The 14,451-nt window shown below is 42.4% G+C and overlaps 2 protein-coding genes across 2 annotated transcripts; one reads left to right on the top strand and one right to left on the bottom strand.

Annotated features, from left to right (window-relative positions):
* The first annotated feature begins 552 nt into the window (after window positions 1-552).
* On the top strand, window positions 553-6,532 carry chek1 (checkpoint kinase 1). The gene is made up of 14 exons (XM_053440833.1): window positions 553-2,116; window positions 2,260-2,325; window positions 2,998-3,112; window positions 3,320-3,428; window positions 3,848-3,912; window positions 3,993-4,062; window positions 4,174-4,362; window positions 4,662-4,766; window positions 4,847-4,930; window positions 5,018-5,102; window positions 5,193-5,361; window positions 5,480-5,611; window positions 5,825-5,926; window positions 6,136-6,532. The coding sequence occupies exons 2-14, from the start codon at window positions 2,261-2,263 to the stop codon at window positions 6,223-6,225; spliced, it is 1,380 nt and encodes a 459-aa protein (XP_053296808.1). The 5' UTR covers window positions 553-2,116; window position 2,260; the 3' UTR covers window positions 6,226-6,532.
* A 365-nt stretch (window positions 6,533-6,897) lies between these two features.
* On the bottom strand, window positions 6,898-14,309 carry LOC128457055 (V-set and immunoglobulin domain-containing protein 10-like 2). Its single transcript, XM_053441568.1, has 12 exons — window positions 13,830-14,309; window positions 12,517-12,867; window positions 11,852-12,127; window positions 11,325-11,600; window positions 10,337-10,624; window positions 9,986-10,243; window positions 9,607-9,897; window positions 8,547-8,900; window positions 7,688-7,810; window positions 7,576-7,600; window positions 7,364-7,464; window positions 6,898-7,043 (listed from the first exon to the last, which is right to left on the bottom strand). The coding sequence occupies exons 1-12, from the start codon at window positions 13,903-13,905 to the stop codon at window positions 6,898-6,900; spliced, it is 2,565 nt and encodes an 854-aa protein (XP_053297543.1). The 5' UTR covers window positions 13,906-14,309.
* Between the last annotated feature and the right edge of the window lie 142 nt (window positions 14,310-14,451).

Below are 14,451 nucleotides of genomic sequence, written 5' to 3'. Positions count from 1 at the left end.
AAGACTTAACAAAATTCAGTGCAGTTTAGGTTTTGTTTATTTCAGTCCAAACATTATTCTGATTATTAGAGTGTGTGTGTTTGTGTGTTTGTGTGTGTTTGTGGGGGGGGGGTGTTTGTGTGACCATAAATAGGACAGAGATCCAGGGTTTTCCACCATGTGTACACACACAGTCACATGCTGCATGAAAAAACAAAGAAATTGTGAAACCAAGACAAAGTACAAATAGTTGCTTCATCATTTCCCAAAATCCAGAGGCACTGTCGAGCATCACACACCCACACATTGATTCATCAATTTAAATGACGTCATCCCTGGGCCGTTTTTAAGGTGACGCACTCTCTGATATCTTATTGACCCCCTTTCCTTTCATTACTTTTCCAATTATTTATTTTTAATAATCCATTTAAGGTGTGAAAGACTTACTGTTAAAATAAATAAACACATTTTGGAAACTGAAATGTCAAGAACACTTACAAAGCTGCTCTTGGAACTCTGCCCCCTGAGCCTGTGCAGGACCCCAACTGCCATTCTAGTTTTCAGCTAGTCTTCACTCTTAATCGTCTTATTTATAAGTTACTTGAAGTGTTTCCTTCAGAAGTTTACTACATTACAAAATAGTTTGGGCCCAGATTTGGCCCAGTTCCCGCATCAGGCCCAAATACTACATGGAATCGTGGCACCTGGGCATATCGGTCCTAAATAAGGGATTGAAATACTGTATGACAACCAAAGGTGGCCTGAATTTGTTTTGTGCTATTCGGGCTGTATTCACAATTTACCACATGGGCCACTTTAGCTTCACATCCAGTTTACAAGTTGCCTGGATCACCGATTGTTTGATAAAAAGGTCCTAAACATGTTTTGGGATAATTGGTCCACATTTGCTCTTTTACAAATGGGCCACTTCAAGCTCACATCCATTCTGAACAAGCCACAAAATGGCCAGGAGATCCGCATCATTGCCTGAAGTGGACCACATCCATATCTGTGTGTTTTCAAGAAATGTAAATGGTGGTAAGGATTTCACAGTTTGTGTGAGGTGTGTCTCCAGCATCTCACAGAACTGACGTCACATCTGATAGAGACCAGACAGTTTGGATTTCTCACTGTGTTGATGCAGGATATTACACAAAGACACTGTTGTTGTTGTTTCTTTTAATACACCTTGTGACTCACACTTGTTGAATGTTCCAGGTGGAAGGTATTGACTCAGATGGGCTGATTTGTACGTCTACTTTTGTTTTGTCTTGTGGTATGGAAGATTTCTAATTCCTTTGTAATTATTCAGATTTATAGTACAATCATTCTCCATAGGGATTTCATTTTCCACTTGCATTTAACTGCTTTCTGTCCATGAGTTATTGCTTTGATTTATTCATGACTCTAAGATCAATAACATGGTCTCTCCTCTAGCGCCTCCAATTGGATTAACCACACCACTGTTAAGAGAGTATTCAAAATGGTAATTAGTTATCCAACATTTTGTGCCATGTGTTAATATAGAATATAAGGCCTGTTTAAGCTTGATATATTAACAATCTTAACTTAATAGTAGATAGTTTCCATCTGTAGACCAAGGAAAATAATTGTTTGATATTTTCTAGTATTAAATGACATAAGAAAAATGTCCACTTCTGTGCACTTAATTTAATTCAATTTAATTTAATTTAATTTAATTTATTAGGGCCCGAGCACTGACGGGCACTGACAGACAGTGAGGCCCTATTGAAATTGTAAGAATTATTATTATTATTCAGGCAAATTAATTGGCTTGTTGAAGGCTTTAATTTAATTAATATTTTTAGTTTAATTTAATTTTATATTTTTGTATTTTAGATGCAGTTTTTTTGTTATTTAAAGATTTCGTTGAAGCAAAATGACAAAAAAAATGTGTAAATGAACGTTGTAAAAACCTGTCGGAGTCACCTTTAGGTGGCGGTAGAGGGGCAGTGAGGAGGGCAGCTGCCGTTAAACCTCAGAGAAGAAGAGGAACAACCGGAAGTGTCGAAGATGTCGGAAGTCATCAACAGGGAAAAAACAAGGCGCCAAATTTGTGGCTGATTGTTGAGAGTCGCTGCCTTAGACTCATGAGAAAGTTCTTCTGACACAACAGGTGAGTCGGTTGTTTAACTCTGAGTGGATTCGACCGGGACATTTAACGCATTGACTGAGGAAACCGTGAATTTCTATTAAGCTTACAGGTCCGCAGGAAGTGAAATATGAGGAAAATACATGAGTGTGTGTTTGTGTTTGTAGCATGGCGGTGCCTTTTGTGCAGGACTGGGACCTGGTGCAGACACTGGGAGAAGGAGCCTACGGAGAGTATGAATCCTCCTCTGTTATTATCAATAACAACATTATTTACTCTTCCACTGTTCATAGCAGCACATATCCAACCGGTAGAGTCAATGTGTTTTATTGGATGTGTAGGATTATTACATAAATAAATCCCTGGAGCTTTGAAAAAGCAGCAAAATAAGATATCAGTTGCTGTCTGCAATTATCTCTGACCCTTCAGAATAGCTTCTAAGGGTCAGGGATAATTAATATATATTCACAAATTAAAGTGAGAATAAATCTGCATTTTGTCTAAGAAACACTGATTTTGTTTACCTAAAACCATGTTTGGGCAATAAAACAATATTAATCACAAAGTTTTTCATCCACATCTATTGTTATCTTGTTTAAGAAAGGGAAAATAGTTTCCTGGATCTGGCTTTATCTGGATCCTCACAAAATTTAAAAGATTCTTCCTTGACCCATGTATGTGGAAATCTGACAACCAAACAGAGGGGGTGCAAACATACCCTCCTTGGTGGACATAAACAAATACACAGTTTAGTTAGTCAGTTAACAAATTGAGCTGCTGACACTCACTCACACTGTTCAATCAAAGGTAACGTTTACTCTCCACCGCTGCCTTTATCTGTCTCCTTTTCCGCCTGGTCCTCTGTGATGGAACCCGTCTTATCTCTTTGTGTTCCTGCGTCTCAGAGTGAAGCTGCTGGTGAACCGGCAGACGGAGGAGGCGGTTGCGGTGAAGGTGATCGATACCTCTCAGGCTAAAGAGTGCGCTGAAAATGTCAAGAAGGAGGTGTGCGTCCATAAGGTAGGTCAGTGCAGTCTGTGGTTACTGGCTGCAGTGGGAACATGTAATGTGTGTTGACCAGTTACTGTGTTTTTTAAGTGGTTAAAAAGCTTTTAAAAAATTCATTAAACTTTTAAAACTAATTGATTTTAGCTAGAAACATTGGCTGAAAGCACCTATTTATGCCAACTGTTTGGGCACCTAACGCTATTTGCTGCTGTTTGGTAGATCCTCACCCACCCCAACATTGTGCGTTTTTTTGGCCATCGGAAGGAAGGGTCGACGGTCTACCTCTTCCTGGAGTACTGCACCGGAGGGGAGCTCTTCGACCGAATCGGTGAGACAGATGGGGGCAAACATAGGACTACTTTCATTTAGGTTTGACCAAACCTCTGACAGATTGAAACTTCTCTTTAAACATTACAGATAATTCAAAGAATCACGAGATTATAAAGCTACATAAAATATCTATTTATTCTCATACCTGACTCCCGACTAATTATAGTAATTTTTTTCTTTGAACTGATTTAATCTAAACTTTACTGGACACATGGGCGGAAATACAATCGTTGCCTTTCTTTTCTTTATATTATAATAAATGCACATGACCCAAATAGAAAAACTACACAGCGGCAGTAGATATTTGATAGCCCATGCTTCATTAACAATATCAGCCTGATCACCAATCTGTTGCTATTATCTATTAATGCTCTTATTGATTCATGTTATTGAAATGTCCTCCTGCTCTCACTGTAGAGCCTGACGTGGGGATGGCAGAGAACGACGCTCATAGGTTTTTCCAGCAGCTAATGGCAGCTGTGGTGAGTGAAACAAATCTGTGCCATGATGTTATCTCCTGCATGCTTCTGGTGTTATTAAACTCACAGTCACCCCCCTGCAGGAATACCTCCACAGTATTGGCATCACCCACAGAGACATAAAGCCAGAGAACATCTTGCTGGATGATAAAGGTGAGGAAACACAATGTCTTCACAATGAGAAATATTACATCACATTACATGGAAATAACTTGTAAAAAAAAATGTATTAAAACCATCATCTGTTGCTCTTCTTTACCTTAGATAACTTGAAGCTGACAGACTTTGGTCTGGCCACCATGTTTCGATTCAAAGGACGAGAGCGTTCTCTGAATCGACTCTGTGGGACGCTTCCCTACGTGGCCCCGGAGCTTCTCAGCCGACCAGAGTACAAAGCTCAGCCCGCGGATATTTGGGCTTGTGGGATAGTCCTCACTGCCATGCTGGCTGGAGGTACAACCATAAAGTCTTTGTTTACAGGGGGTCGACACAGCATCATACCCACTTCTGTGCTCCGATAGTAAGAACCTCGATACTGTGAAGGTTACAGACAGATTCATTCATCTGTCCATCCTGTTCTTCCCTCTTCAAATTGGACTCCAAGATGATCTAGTTTCAAATTGGTAGTCACCAACATTGTCAAACTATCAAAACCTTTTGGTAAATTATATTTATATACCAAACTACAGAAGGGAGATTTTTGTGGCTGTGAAATAAGTTTTGTTGCTTTCTTTATGTTGCTTCTTTGTTAGAGTTACCATGGGACCAGCCCTCTGAGAGCTGTCAAGAGTTTTCAGACTGGGTTCAAAAGAAAACTTATCTGTCTCCTTGGAAGAAAATACAACCAATGCCACTCAGTAAGTAAATCTTGTGAAAACTACTTTTTTGGGGAGGGTCTTTGAGGTTCATTTAATTAACATGTATCCGCTCTGCACAGGTTTGTTGTCCAAATTACTGCTGGTGAGTCCAGATGCACGCATCACCATCACAGACATAATGAAAGATCGCTGGTTTACACAAGGCAAGTTTTTGTATCAGGACAAACAGATTCCACTGAATCTGAAGTTTGTTGTTCAATCGCCTGATTTCTCGGTGTGGTTCTCTGCAGGTGTGAAGCACCCGCCAGCTTCTCTGGGTTCAGGAGGGAAAAAACTTCTCCGAACCGATGTGGGACTTAAATCCAGAACCAATAGGTCAGGAGCTTTCACAAAAAAAAAATTATAATTCAAGGTTGTATTTACTTTTGTTTGCATCATCTCAACACCACGTTCCTCCCTCTGCAGTGATGACAGGATGCAGTTTTCCAGCTCTCAGCCTGATCTCGCAGCAGGTGGCTGGGAAGCCATGTTGTTAATCAGTCAGGCCGACGGACAAGTCAGCTTCTCCCAGCCGACCAAGCCGGAGCACATGCTGCTGGGTAGTCAGCTACTGGGCACACCGGGAGCCAGTCAGGTAAATCAGATGCTCAGTGCTATATCAGTTTGTATCTGTATCAACATCACAGGCTCGGGATCTTTTCCCCTCCAATTATTTCATGTCTTAACTACTTGTCTTATTTTTTATTGTGTAGTCTCCTTGGCAGAGATTAGTGCGGAGAATGACGCGTTTCTTCACCGCTGTGAATGCCGACGCTTCATTATCTGCCCTGAAAGAGGCCTGTGAAAGCCTGGCGCTTGGCTTCAAACTCACCTGCACCAAACAGGTACAGCTGCCCTCACAGGATTTAGATAATTGTAGAATCATTACATGCTTTGAAATTGAGTAAAATAACACCTTGTGCACCACACAAGCAAAATATCTGTTTCAGTTGGGACATATACTCACACACACACACAAACACACACAAACACACACAGATCCTACAGCTGCTTAGAACCATCAAGCACAGTCTAATGAATCTGTCTCTGCTCCTCAGGTGACTGTGAGCACACTCGACAAGCGCAATAACAAACTCATCTTCAAAGTCCATTTGCTAGAGATGAATAACAGAGTGCTGCTGGACTTCAGGCTGTCTAAGGTTGGTTTTTAGCATTTCAAAGTGTTTTTAATGTGAATTTTCCATTCGACATAAAGGTTGAAACACAAAATGTGCTATTAAACCACAAAAGAATCACTGAGGACACAGCAACGTCCTGTTTGAAAAGTTTTTTTTGGTTGTTACCTAGCATAAACACAACACCCCAGTATATGTTATTACCAGTTTGACGTGTGTCTGTGTCTTTCCAGGGCGATGGTCTGGAGTTTAAACGACTCTTTGTGAAGATAAAACAGAAGCTCGGTGACATCATCAGCACTCAGAAGATTTTACTCACATGAGCAGCGTCAGCCTCAAAGTTTCCTGTGACTACAAACAAACTGCCATGGACTTTACAGAGAACCTGTACATATTTAGCTGTTGTGTCGTTTTTTTAAACGTGTCCTGCTTGTGTCTTTATGTCGTACTTTCTTTCTTGTAGAAGTATTTTGTCATATTAGCCAGGTTTCACTTGTTTTGGAGAAGAAGCTGTGGGTGGATAAGCAGGGGTGTCTGTCTCTCCATGCTCTGCCTTTGAGAAGACTAAGTTGTTCTGGTTATGTTTGACATGATACAGTCCAAGGTCTTGAATAAATTATTAAACAATGAGCTTCTGTACACTAAAGGATCTATGATAAATGTGCACAATGAGCATGACCAGTGACAAAGTATAGAATCATTTTAAGGATAGATATGTGATGATCTCAAAATGTATCCATGTGAATATAAAAGCCCCAGTGTAAAATTATTAAATAAGGAAACAGCAGAAGTTGTTCACCTCATGCAGGACATTTCTGTTTGCTATGCGCTATATATATTTTTTAATGCAGAAATTAATTGATGCTTCAAATGATGGTGTGACCAATTGTAGTGACATATATGAAGTCATGTTATTCTAGTGGAGATCAGGTAAGTCTCAAACTAACCATCAACAAAAAATAATTTCTCAACTCGGGGCAGTATGTGATAAATGATTATGAGCCCGTGGCGTTGACGGTGATGGTGACGCTGACAGGTTCGTTATCGTCTCCGGGGGGAGGGCCTTGGCTTGCAGAGGGGGTGGCACTCATGGGCGAGGCGGTGAGGGGTGAAGCCGCCCGGGGTAAAGCCATGGTAGGACCTGCAAGAGACCAGCATCAAGGTTTAGCATCAGGCAGACGAGTCCTACGGTTATTAGTTCAAATCAGATTTCTCATAAACGATGAGATGACAGGATGACTTACTTTACTCTGAAATAGTGGACAGCTAAAAGAATGATTATTTATTAAAGGTTGCTTGTGCGTAACAAAAGTACACCTTCCATTGTTTGGCTGATCCAAGCTACTCTGGGTGTTAATTGCGAATCTTGCATCTCACTCCTTTAAAGTCATGGCCACATTACCTGGCTAGCTACCTACCCCAACAGTAATATGAATGTGTGTTGGATGGGGGTTCATCTACCTGGACTGGAAAATCCACCAATCTCCTCTATTCCTCCCTCCGACCCGCCAACAACGTCATCCTCTGGGAAGTTGATGTTTTCCCTCGACTGGCTGTGCTGCCTGTACACACAGAAACACTTATTACAGCATGTCTACACATAGTAAGCTGTCAACACCAGTACAATATGCTTAATATCCATACAGTACACAGACAGATACACAGCTACTCACAAGCCAAACAGCATATCATGAAGCCCTGTTGGAGAAGAAAAACAGAAGATCAATGCCACATTAAGGGACAAATGCTTCATTATGGATGCTGGTGTCTTTGTGCAGGACTCACGAGGATTGTTGTTGCGGTTGCGGATTACGTACACGAGCAGCAGAGCCGTGAGGAGGGCTGCAAAGAGCATTCCGCCGATAGCTGCTCCGATCACAGCAGGGTACATGTTGGAGCGTGGCTCCGCTGCAACACATCACAGCTACACATTGCAAAACAGTACACCTCTGACATAACGCACAGTGTGTTTGATTTATCACATTTCAGCTCCTTCAAGTGGTTCTCAACCCATGTCTGTTTGTCTTGGGGCACAAAATGCACTTAATTCACAATTGTTTGGACATTTTACATCCGCTCAAGCTTTTGAGTGACCTATGGTCAGTTTTATTCTCTATGATTTTGATGCAGCCTCACTTGGCCTGGTTGATGGACTGAATATAAAGATGAAGACATGACCGCTCCACAAAAGTCAAGCCAGTCTCCAAAGCTGTCTGTTTTCCTGCAGGGTTGAAAACCACTGACCTATCCCACCCTAAACCTGACTTACAAGCCTTTATCCATCCTAAATAATCATTTGGCCTGAATTAATCAGATCCTTCTATACATGGTAAAATTTCCACAAAGCAATTACAGGAAGAAGCACACAGGGCCAGTTTGAGGAAAGTTAAGGAAGTAGGTAAAGAGGGAGTGAAGTGGTCAAGTGTGATTGTGTTAGTGTGATTTTTTGTTTGTGTATGAGTCTTTCACCTACGTGGATAACACAAAAAAGAAAACAAAAAAGGTTAGACTGTCATCAAAGTCAAAGTAACAGCAATCAGAGCATCATTTTGTTTAAATCATTGATTTGTAAAGGAATCCCCAACCACGGCACCTGTCTTTGCTCAGTTCACTACATTTTCCTCATTATGTTTACGTACTATACCTGGAGTCTTTGGTGCCGAAGGGTGTCCAATGGTGCGATGGTTGACAGGTGTGACACGGAACTGGTAGGTGGTGGTGGGAGTTAGTCTTAGTACTGTGTGACTTCTGACATCGGGGTCCTGGATGAAGTTATGGTACCAGGCTGGTGGACCGATCCTGTCCTCGGCTTCGTCTTTGGAGTCGTTGCTGCTGCCTCTCCTCCCGGGTCGCTCTGACACCCATCTGTGCTCCAGGAGGAAACCCGTCCACCCTCCGGGTTCCTCGCTCTGCACCTGCCACTCCAGCTCCACCTCGATACGCTGACGGCTGTTGTACATCGCATTGATAAGGGTTGCATTGGGTGGCATGGGGTGCCCTGAGGAAGAACAAAAACATAACCAAACAAAAATATGCACTTCTGTATGACCTGTCAGTTTGTGCATGTTGATATGGTCTATCACAATATACATTAGACGGATGGCAGCCAACATCATTATTGGATGGACTTTGGTGTCCTCATTTTTATTATAGCACCACCATGAAGTCATACATAAAAGTTTAAACCTTTGTGAGCTTTTATGTGTGTGAATACAGCTGGATTGTGACAGACAGTGCTCAGACTCCAACCTTCACTGTAAGCTCTGTATCTTTTTTGGGAAAATGCTTTTTCAAGTTTAAGCTAAAATTTAGATTAGAAGAGTGATTGATAATGTCTGTGCAGTAGATATGAAGCTGATAGTAGCTGGTTAGCTTAGTTTACCATAAAGGCTTTACAGCCTTGCTCCTTCCAAACAAATCGACCTACCAGCACCTTTAAATCTAATTTATTAGCATATTAATTATTATTTATATAATCCAATAGAAATATACAAAAAAAGTGCAAATTGTGTTTTTACCAAAACTTGTCATTGGTACAATCAAGGTTTGTATGCCAGTCTTCCTCTTGTCTAATATGCTAAACTGAGCGGTCTCAATCCACTAATCTAACCTCCCAGAAGACAGCAGATAATGCATAAGTGCATTTCCCAGGATGTCAAACTGTGTGGTGAAGTGATTGATTGACAAATATAAGGATTTCTTACTCTTGACCACTAAAGTGACATTGATTTCAGTTCCTCCCACTGCGTTGGAGGTGGTGCATCTGTACTCTCCACTGTCTCCAGTCTCATCCGTGTCTCTCACAGTCAGATTGGCCCATGCAGATGTTCGCAGGAGTTTGTACTTGGAGGTGTCGTGGGTGTCCGCGCCCTGATTGTTGAACCATGTGATTTCACTGACCGGAAGATAGTTGGCTCTCAGGTTGCAGGTGAGCTGCACATCACTCCCCTCATACACAGACACAACCCTGCGCTGTGTCAGCAACACAGGAGCCTCTGCATGTGATGAATGAATATTAAATTAATCAAGGATCAAGCCATGTCTCCCATTTGTTGTGAGGGGATATTCACAATCTTTACTGACCCAGTGTGAGCCTGCAGGTCTTGGTTTGCACCAGGAGAGGATGTTTAGCATGGCAGGTGTAGGGCTTCTCGCTGCGAGCGGTGCCATATCGAAGGATCAGGATGTTGGAGTTTTCTTCTCCGCCTTTGCCTTGGTCACCTGGGCCCTCCCACCACACCAAGGCCTTTGGGGCCCCTCCATCCCAGGAGCAGGACAGCATCAGATACTGCTTGTTGTTGGTCACATAGGCAAAACACACTGGCTCTGCAGGGGGAACATCTGATGGAGGAAAAGAGTTGAGAGTTGTCACATGTTTGGTGATCAGGGAGCTTTAAAAAAAAAAACGTGTCACTTTTCCTCTTTGTTTCTTACATGAGCGCGTGCTGCACGCTATCGACTGCTTGAGAGCTGGGTGGGAACCCATGCATGAAAACAAGCTGTTGTTGGAAGTCAGGCCTTCAGCTGGCAGCAAGATGGCAGTGTTGGTCAGTGGATTTGGTTGCTGCCTCGTGTCTGCCTCCTCCTGTCCCAGTCGTTTCAGGTCTTCGCTCCAGTGGAGGGAGGCGGAGGGGAAACCACCGGGCCAGGAGCAGAGCAGTCTAAGGGAGGTGTGATTCAGAGCCGGCTGCACAGAACAGGAGGGGGAGCCATCGGGCGGGTCTGTGGAGATAAAGTGCAGCATGACAGGCTAGTGATATGCAAAGCGGGGGTGCATGAGGTCATCGGGGCCAAAGACAGGGCAAGTGGGACTATAGAAGTTTGAATATTTGGTATGAACCTAAACTATATTTTTTTTCGGTTGCGAAAGATGCATATGAGTAGGCAATGTACTCTGTCTCTCTTGGGTGATGTATTAAATCAAATACATCATCTGAGTAACTGACAAATCAGCAGAAACTCAGCAAAAATCAAACATTAGAGAAAAATGGCAAGCACCGGCTTTCTAGCCAGCCAGCGCTTGCCATGGCTGTGACATCACAGCGAGGTACCTGACAGAGAATCCCGTCAACATCCCAGACAGCCCGATCAGGAGAATAGGTCTGCAGTACCTCCACACTCTGCTGCGCGTTCGTTGTGTAAGTGTACGAGTGTGTGTACATTTGCAAGATATTTGGGAGTGTTTGGAAAACTTGTGAGAACAGAGCTTGAAATAAGAGAATTGACGAAGCTGAATGTTTAAAACAGAAAAACAGAGGAAGCAAAGGAGGTTTCTGGTTAACGGGATAGGTGTCATTACTGTTTTACACTCCTTGCCATTTGCAATACCGAGACAGAAGAACACAGGTTAGGACTGAGTAGAGAGATCAGCGGTGGAGTCAAAGCATTGACAGCGTGGACCAAGGTTAGATATCAGACTCACAGTAGACAGTCAGGCTGATGGTTTTTCTGGAGCGGGTGTTAAGGTACGTGTTCTGTGCCAAGCAGGCGTAGTCGCCAGTGTGCATGCGGAGGATCTTGGTGATGGTTAACTGCGGCCCGGTGTAGACCTGGGAGTTGTTGTAGAACCAGACGTACTGACTGGCCGGGTTGGACTGGGCTTGACAGAGTAAAGCAACTGTCTCTCTCTCCAGGGCTGAGTATCCCCGCTCTGTCATACTGTACGGGGTCACGTCTATCTGAGGAATGTCTGGGCCAACTGAGGAGAAAAGATATGAGCACGACACATTAATGATGGCCACAGTCATGTAAGATACGGGTGAGCAACTTCAGCCTGGTCTTTTCTACAATTCAACAATTGGAGTTGTGCATTAACCTGGTGAATAAACATTCACCATTCAACATTATTAGAGACTAATTTTGCTCAGTGGTCAATTTATATTACATATGAACATGTGTTGTGTTTTTAAAAGTAGTTGGCAAACCCCAAAGCATCCAAAGAAAACTCACAAATTGTGTCTAGCCATAGCCGGTTAGAGCGCTCGCTGTTGACGTTGTTGCTGGCCACACAGCGAAACCAGCCAGTGTGGTTTCGGTTGACATCGGTCACGTTGATCAAGCTGGTGTTCCCCTGTGCAAAGGTGGATATGTTGCCTGTGCGGGTTTCGTGTTGCCACACATACTGGATCGGTCCAGTTCCGTTTTCCAGATTGCAGCGCATCCACATGGTCGATCCTTCCACTGGAGACACATCACTCATCAGTAGGTAAGGCTTACTGACTGGAACTGAAAACCCGACATAGACATACAACATGGAGGTGTGATTAGATTACCATTATCCCGTAAATGTATTGGCAAATGTATTTGTATTGTGTATGTATTTAGCAGATCGTGTTAGATGTTACATTTTCTACTGTAGCCTGTTGGACTACAAGCTGACAGAGGAAGAATCTGTCCAGGATGTTTACTCTTTTGATTCAAAGTTGTTTTGGTTTTGTTACTTAAGGATATAGTTGTTTGTAAAATCCAAAATGGCCGACAAGAATTAGTTGACCTTTAGATTTGGAAACATGCAGATGTTAATAAAAGATGGAATAACTAATTAATAGGGATATTGGGGTAAAAGAGGTGAGAACTTCCTAGCTACACCCCTGTCTGAAGAAGTGAAGTCTTACCTCGGACAGTGAGGTGCACGTAGTGGTAGACTACTTTGGGCTCCTGTTCTATATCATAGAAGGCCTGGCAGGTGAACAGGCCTTGTGCAGCCACAGGTAGATTCTCGATGCTCACAGCTGCACTGTTTGAGATGACCGTCAACTGTCCCAGAGTCACGGCCAACTTCTGGATCCTCGTTCCTTTCCCCAAATCATACACCACAGCTTTGATAGCTTCAGTGCCGGGCTTGGTGAAGCTCCATATGTACATATCGGGTAAGGTGGTGCCGCACTCCAGGATCACCGCTTTTCCCACAACGCCATACACACTGATGTCCTGATACACCACCTCCCAGTTGGACTTGATCTGCACTGTTGGAGGAGGAAGAGGAGACACACAATCATGCAACCAAATGTGTGTGTGTGTACGTGATGGAAAAGGAGATGGTCGGGTCATGTGCCCTGTCAGTGTTCAATTACAGGGTTGATTACGCAGCAAGTTACAGACCCGCTCTAATGGTTTAATAAGGGATAAGTCAAATAATTTTTTCCAGACATATTCAGTCTATAAACCATCTTTTGCTTTCATAGCTATTTTCTTTCTCTGTAACCATTTTACCAAGCACTCAGCAGAAATAGATTTGGGTGATATGGTTGAAATAAATGTCACAATATTCAATATTTATGTAGGTAAGCATGAAAAATTTACAGAATGGCTTAAAGCAATAAATAATGACTTTGAGGGCAATGTTCCACTGTTATTGATTACATCAGAAACAACTCATCACATGTCAAACAATCAATACCACAATTCTTTTCAGCGTTTAATTGTTGTTGCTCAGAATTTCTGCAGGTCCATTAAATTGACCACGCTGATAAAGCTGTCGGTTTGTGTCCAGCTATAGATATGTAGGTATCAGTGCATGTGTTGAAAAAGAAACAAGAAATTTGTTGTCCAGAAAGTGAAGAAACTTCAAAACAGTGTTGTCGTTTTTGCCTCCAAAGAGACAATGTTTTTGTTTGGTTTGTTTAACTGTCACATTTTCTTCTTAGTATAAATAATGATACCAAACTTAAGTTATCTTTATCAAAGGTTTTAGTTTATTATGTATTTACTTACATGAAAAGAATATTGGAGGATGAATTGTTCTGAAACGAGTTTGAAATACCAAAACCTGCTCCCAGTGTCAAGTGTCATACTGTAGGTTACATCAAATGCTCAATTTGTTCAACAAAACTACAACATATTCCTCTGAAGCCAATCAAATCAGGTTATAAAACCAGTTATTTACTGCCTATCACAAAAGTACAAATGAATCTAAAGACTGTAAAACACTTACCATGAGTTGCACAGGTGACCAAGCTGACAGGTAGAAACAGAAAAGCCAGGCCTAGCAGTTTGGCCACCATGGTATCATGATGATCCTGAGTCTAACAACCTCTTCAATCCCCAAAATGTAGAAGAGATGATCAAAAGTTTTCACCACAAAAAAAGGTTCCCCTTAGATGGCCTAGGTCACGTATTTCTGTCTCTTCACTGCAGGAGTTTGTAGGAGAATCCAGTCGACGGCACTGACTTCATTAGACTGAGAGTAGGAAGGGACAGACGGTCACTAAACTGATTTGGGCTCAATTATTCATGTGTTGTTCCTTTCTCTCCGTCCCTCCATCCCTCTTTCTTTCTCCCGCAGGGTTAGAATAACACGGTCGTACTGAGCTCATCTATTTTACATGAGAGACTCATGAGTGGCCAGGTTAGTCTTTCGCTCACACTCACGCAAACACTGGTGATATCCAGGATCTCAACATGAACATTCCTCCACACAGGACTTCAATTTGTGCTGTCAACGATGAAAAACCATAAAAGGGGAAGTCTCTCAAAGGTTTTGCTGTGATGGAGTTTTATTATCATATGTGTGGTGGGGAATTTTATTTTGTCATCCTTCTGATCTTGTG

The sequence above is a fragment of the Pleuronectes platessa genome, chromosome 15, assembly GCF_947347685.1.
Source record: "Pleuronectes platessa chromosome 15, fPlePla1.1, whole genome shotgun sequence".
NCBI lineage: Eukaryota > Metazoa > Chordata > Actinopteri > Pleuronectiformes > Pleuronectidae > Pleuronectes > Pleuronectes platessa.
This window is presented reverse-complemented; position numbering and strand designations above follow the sequence as displayed.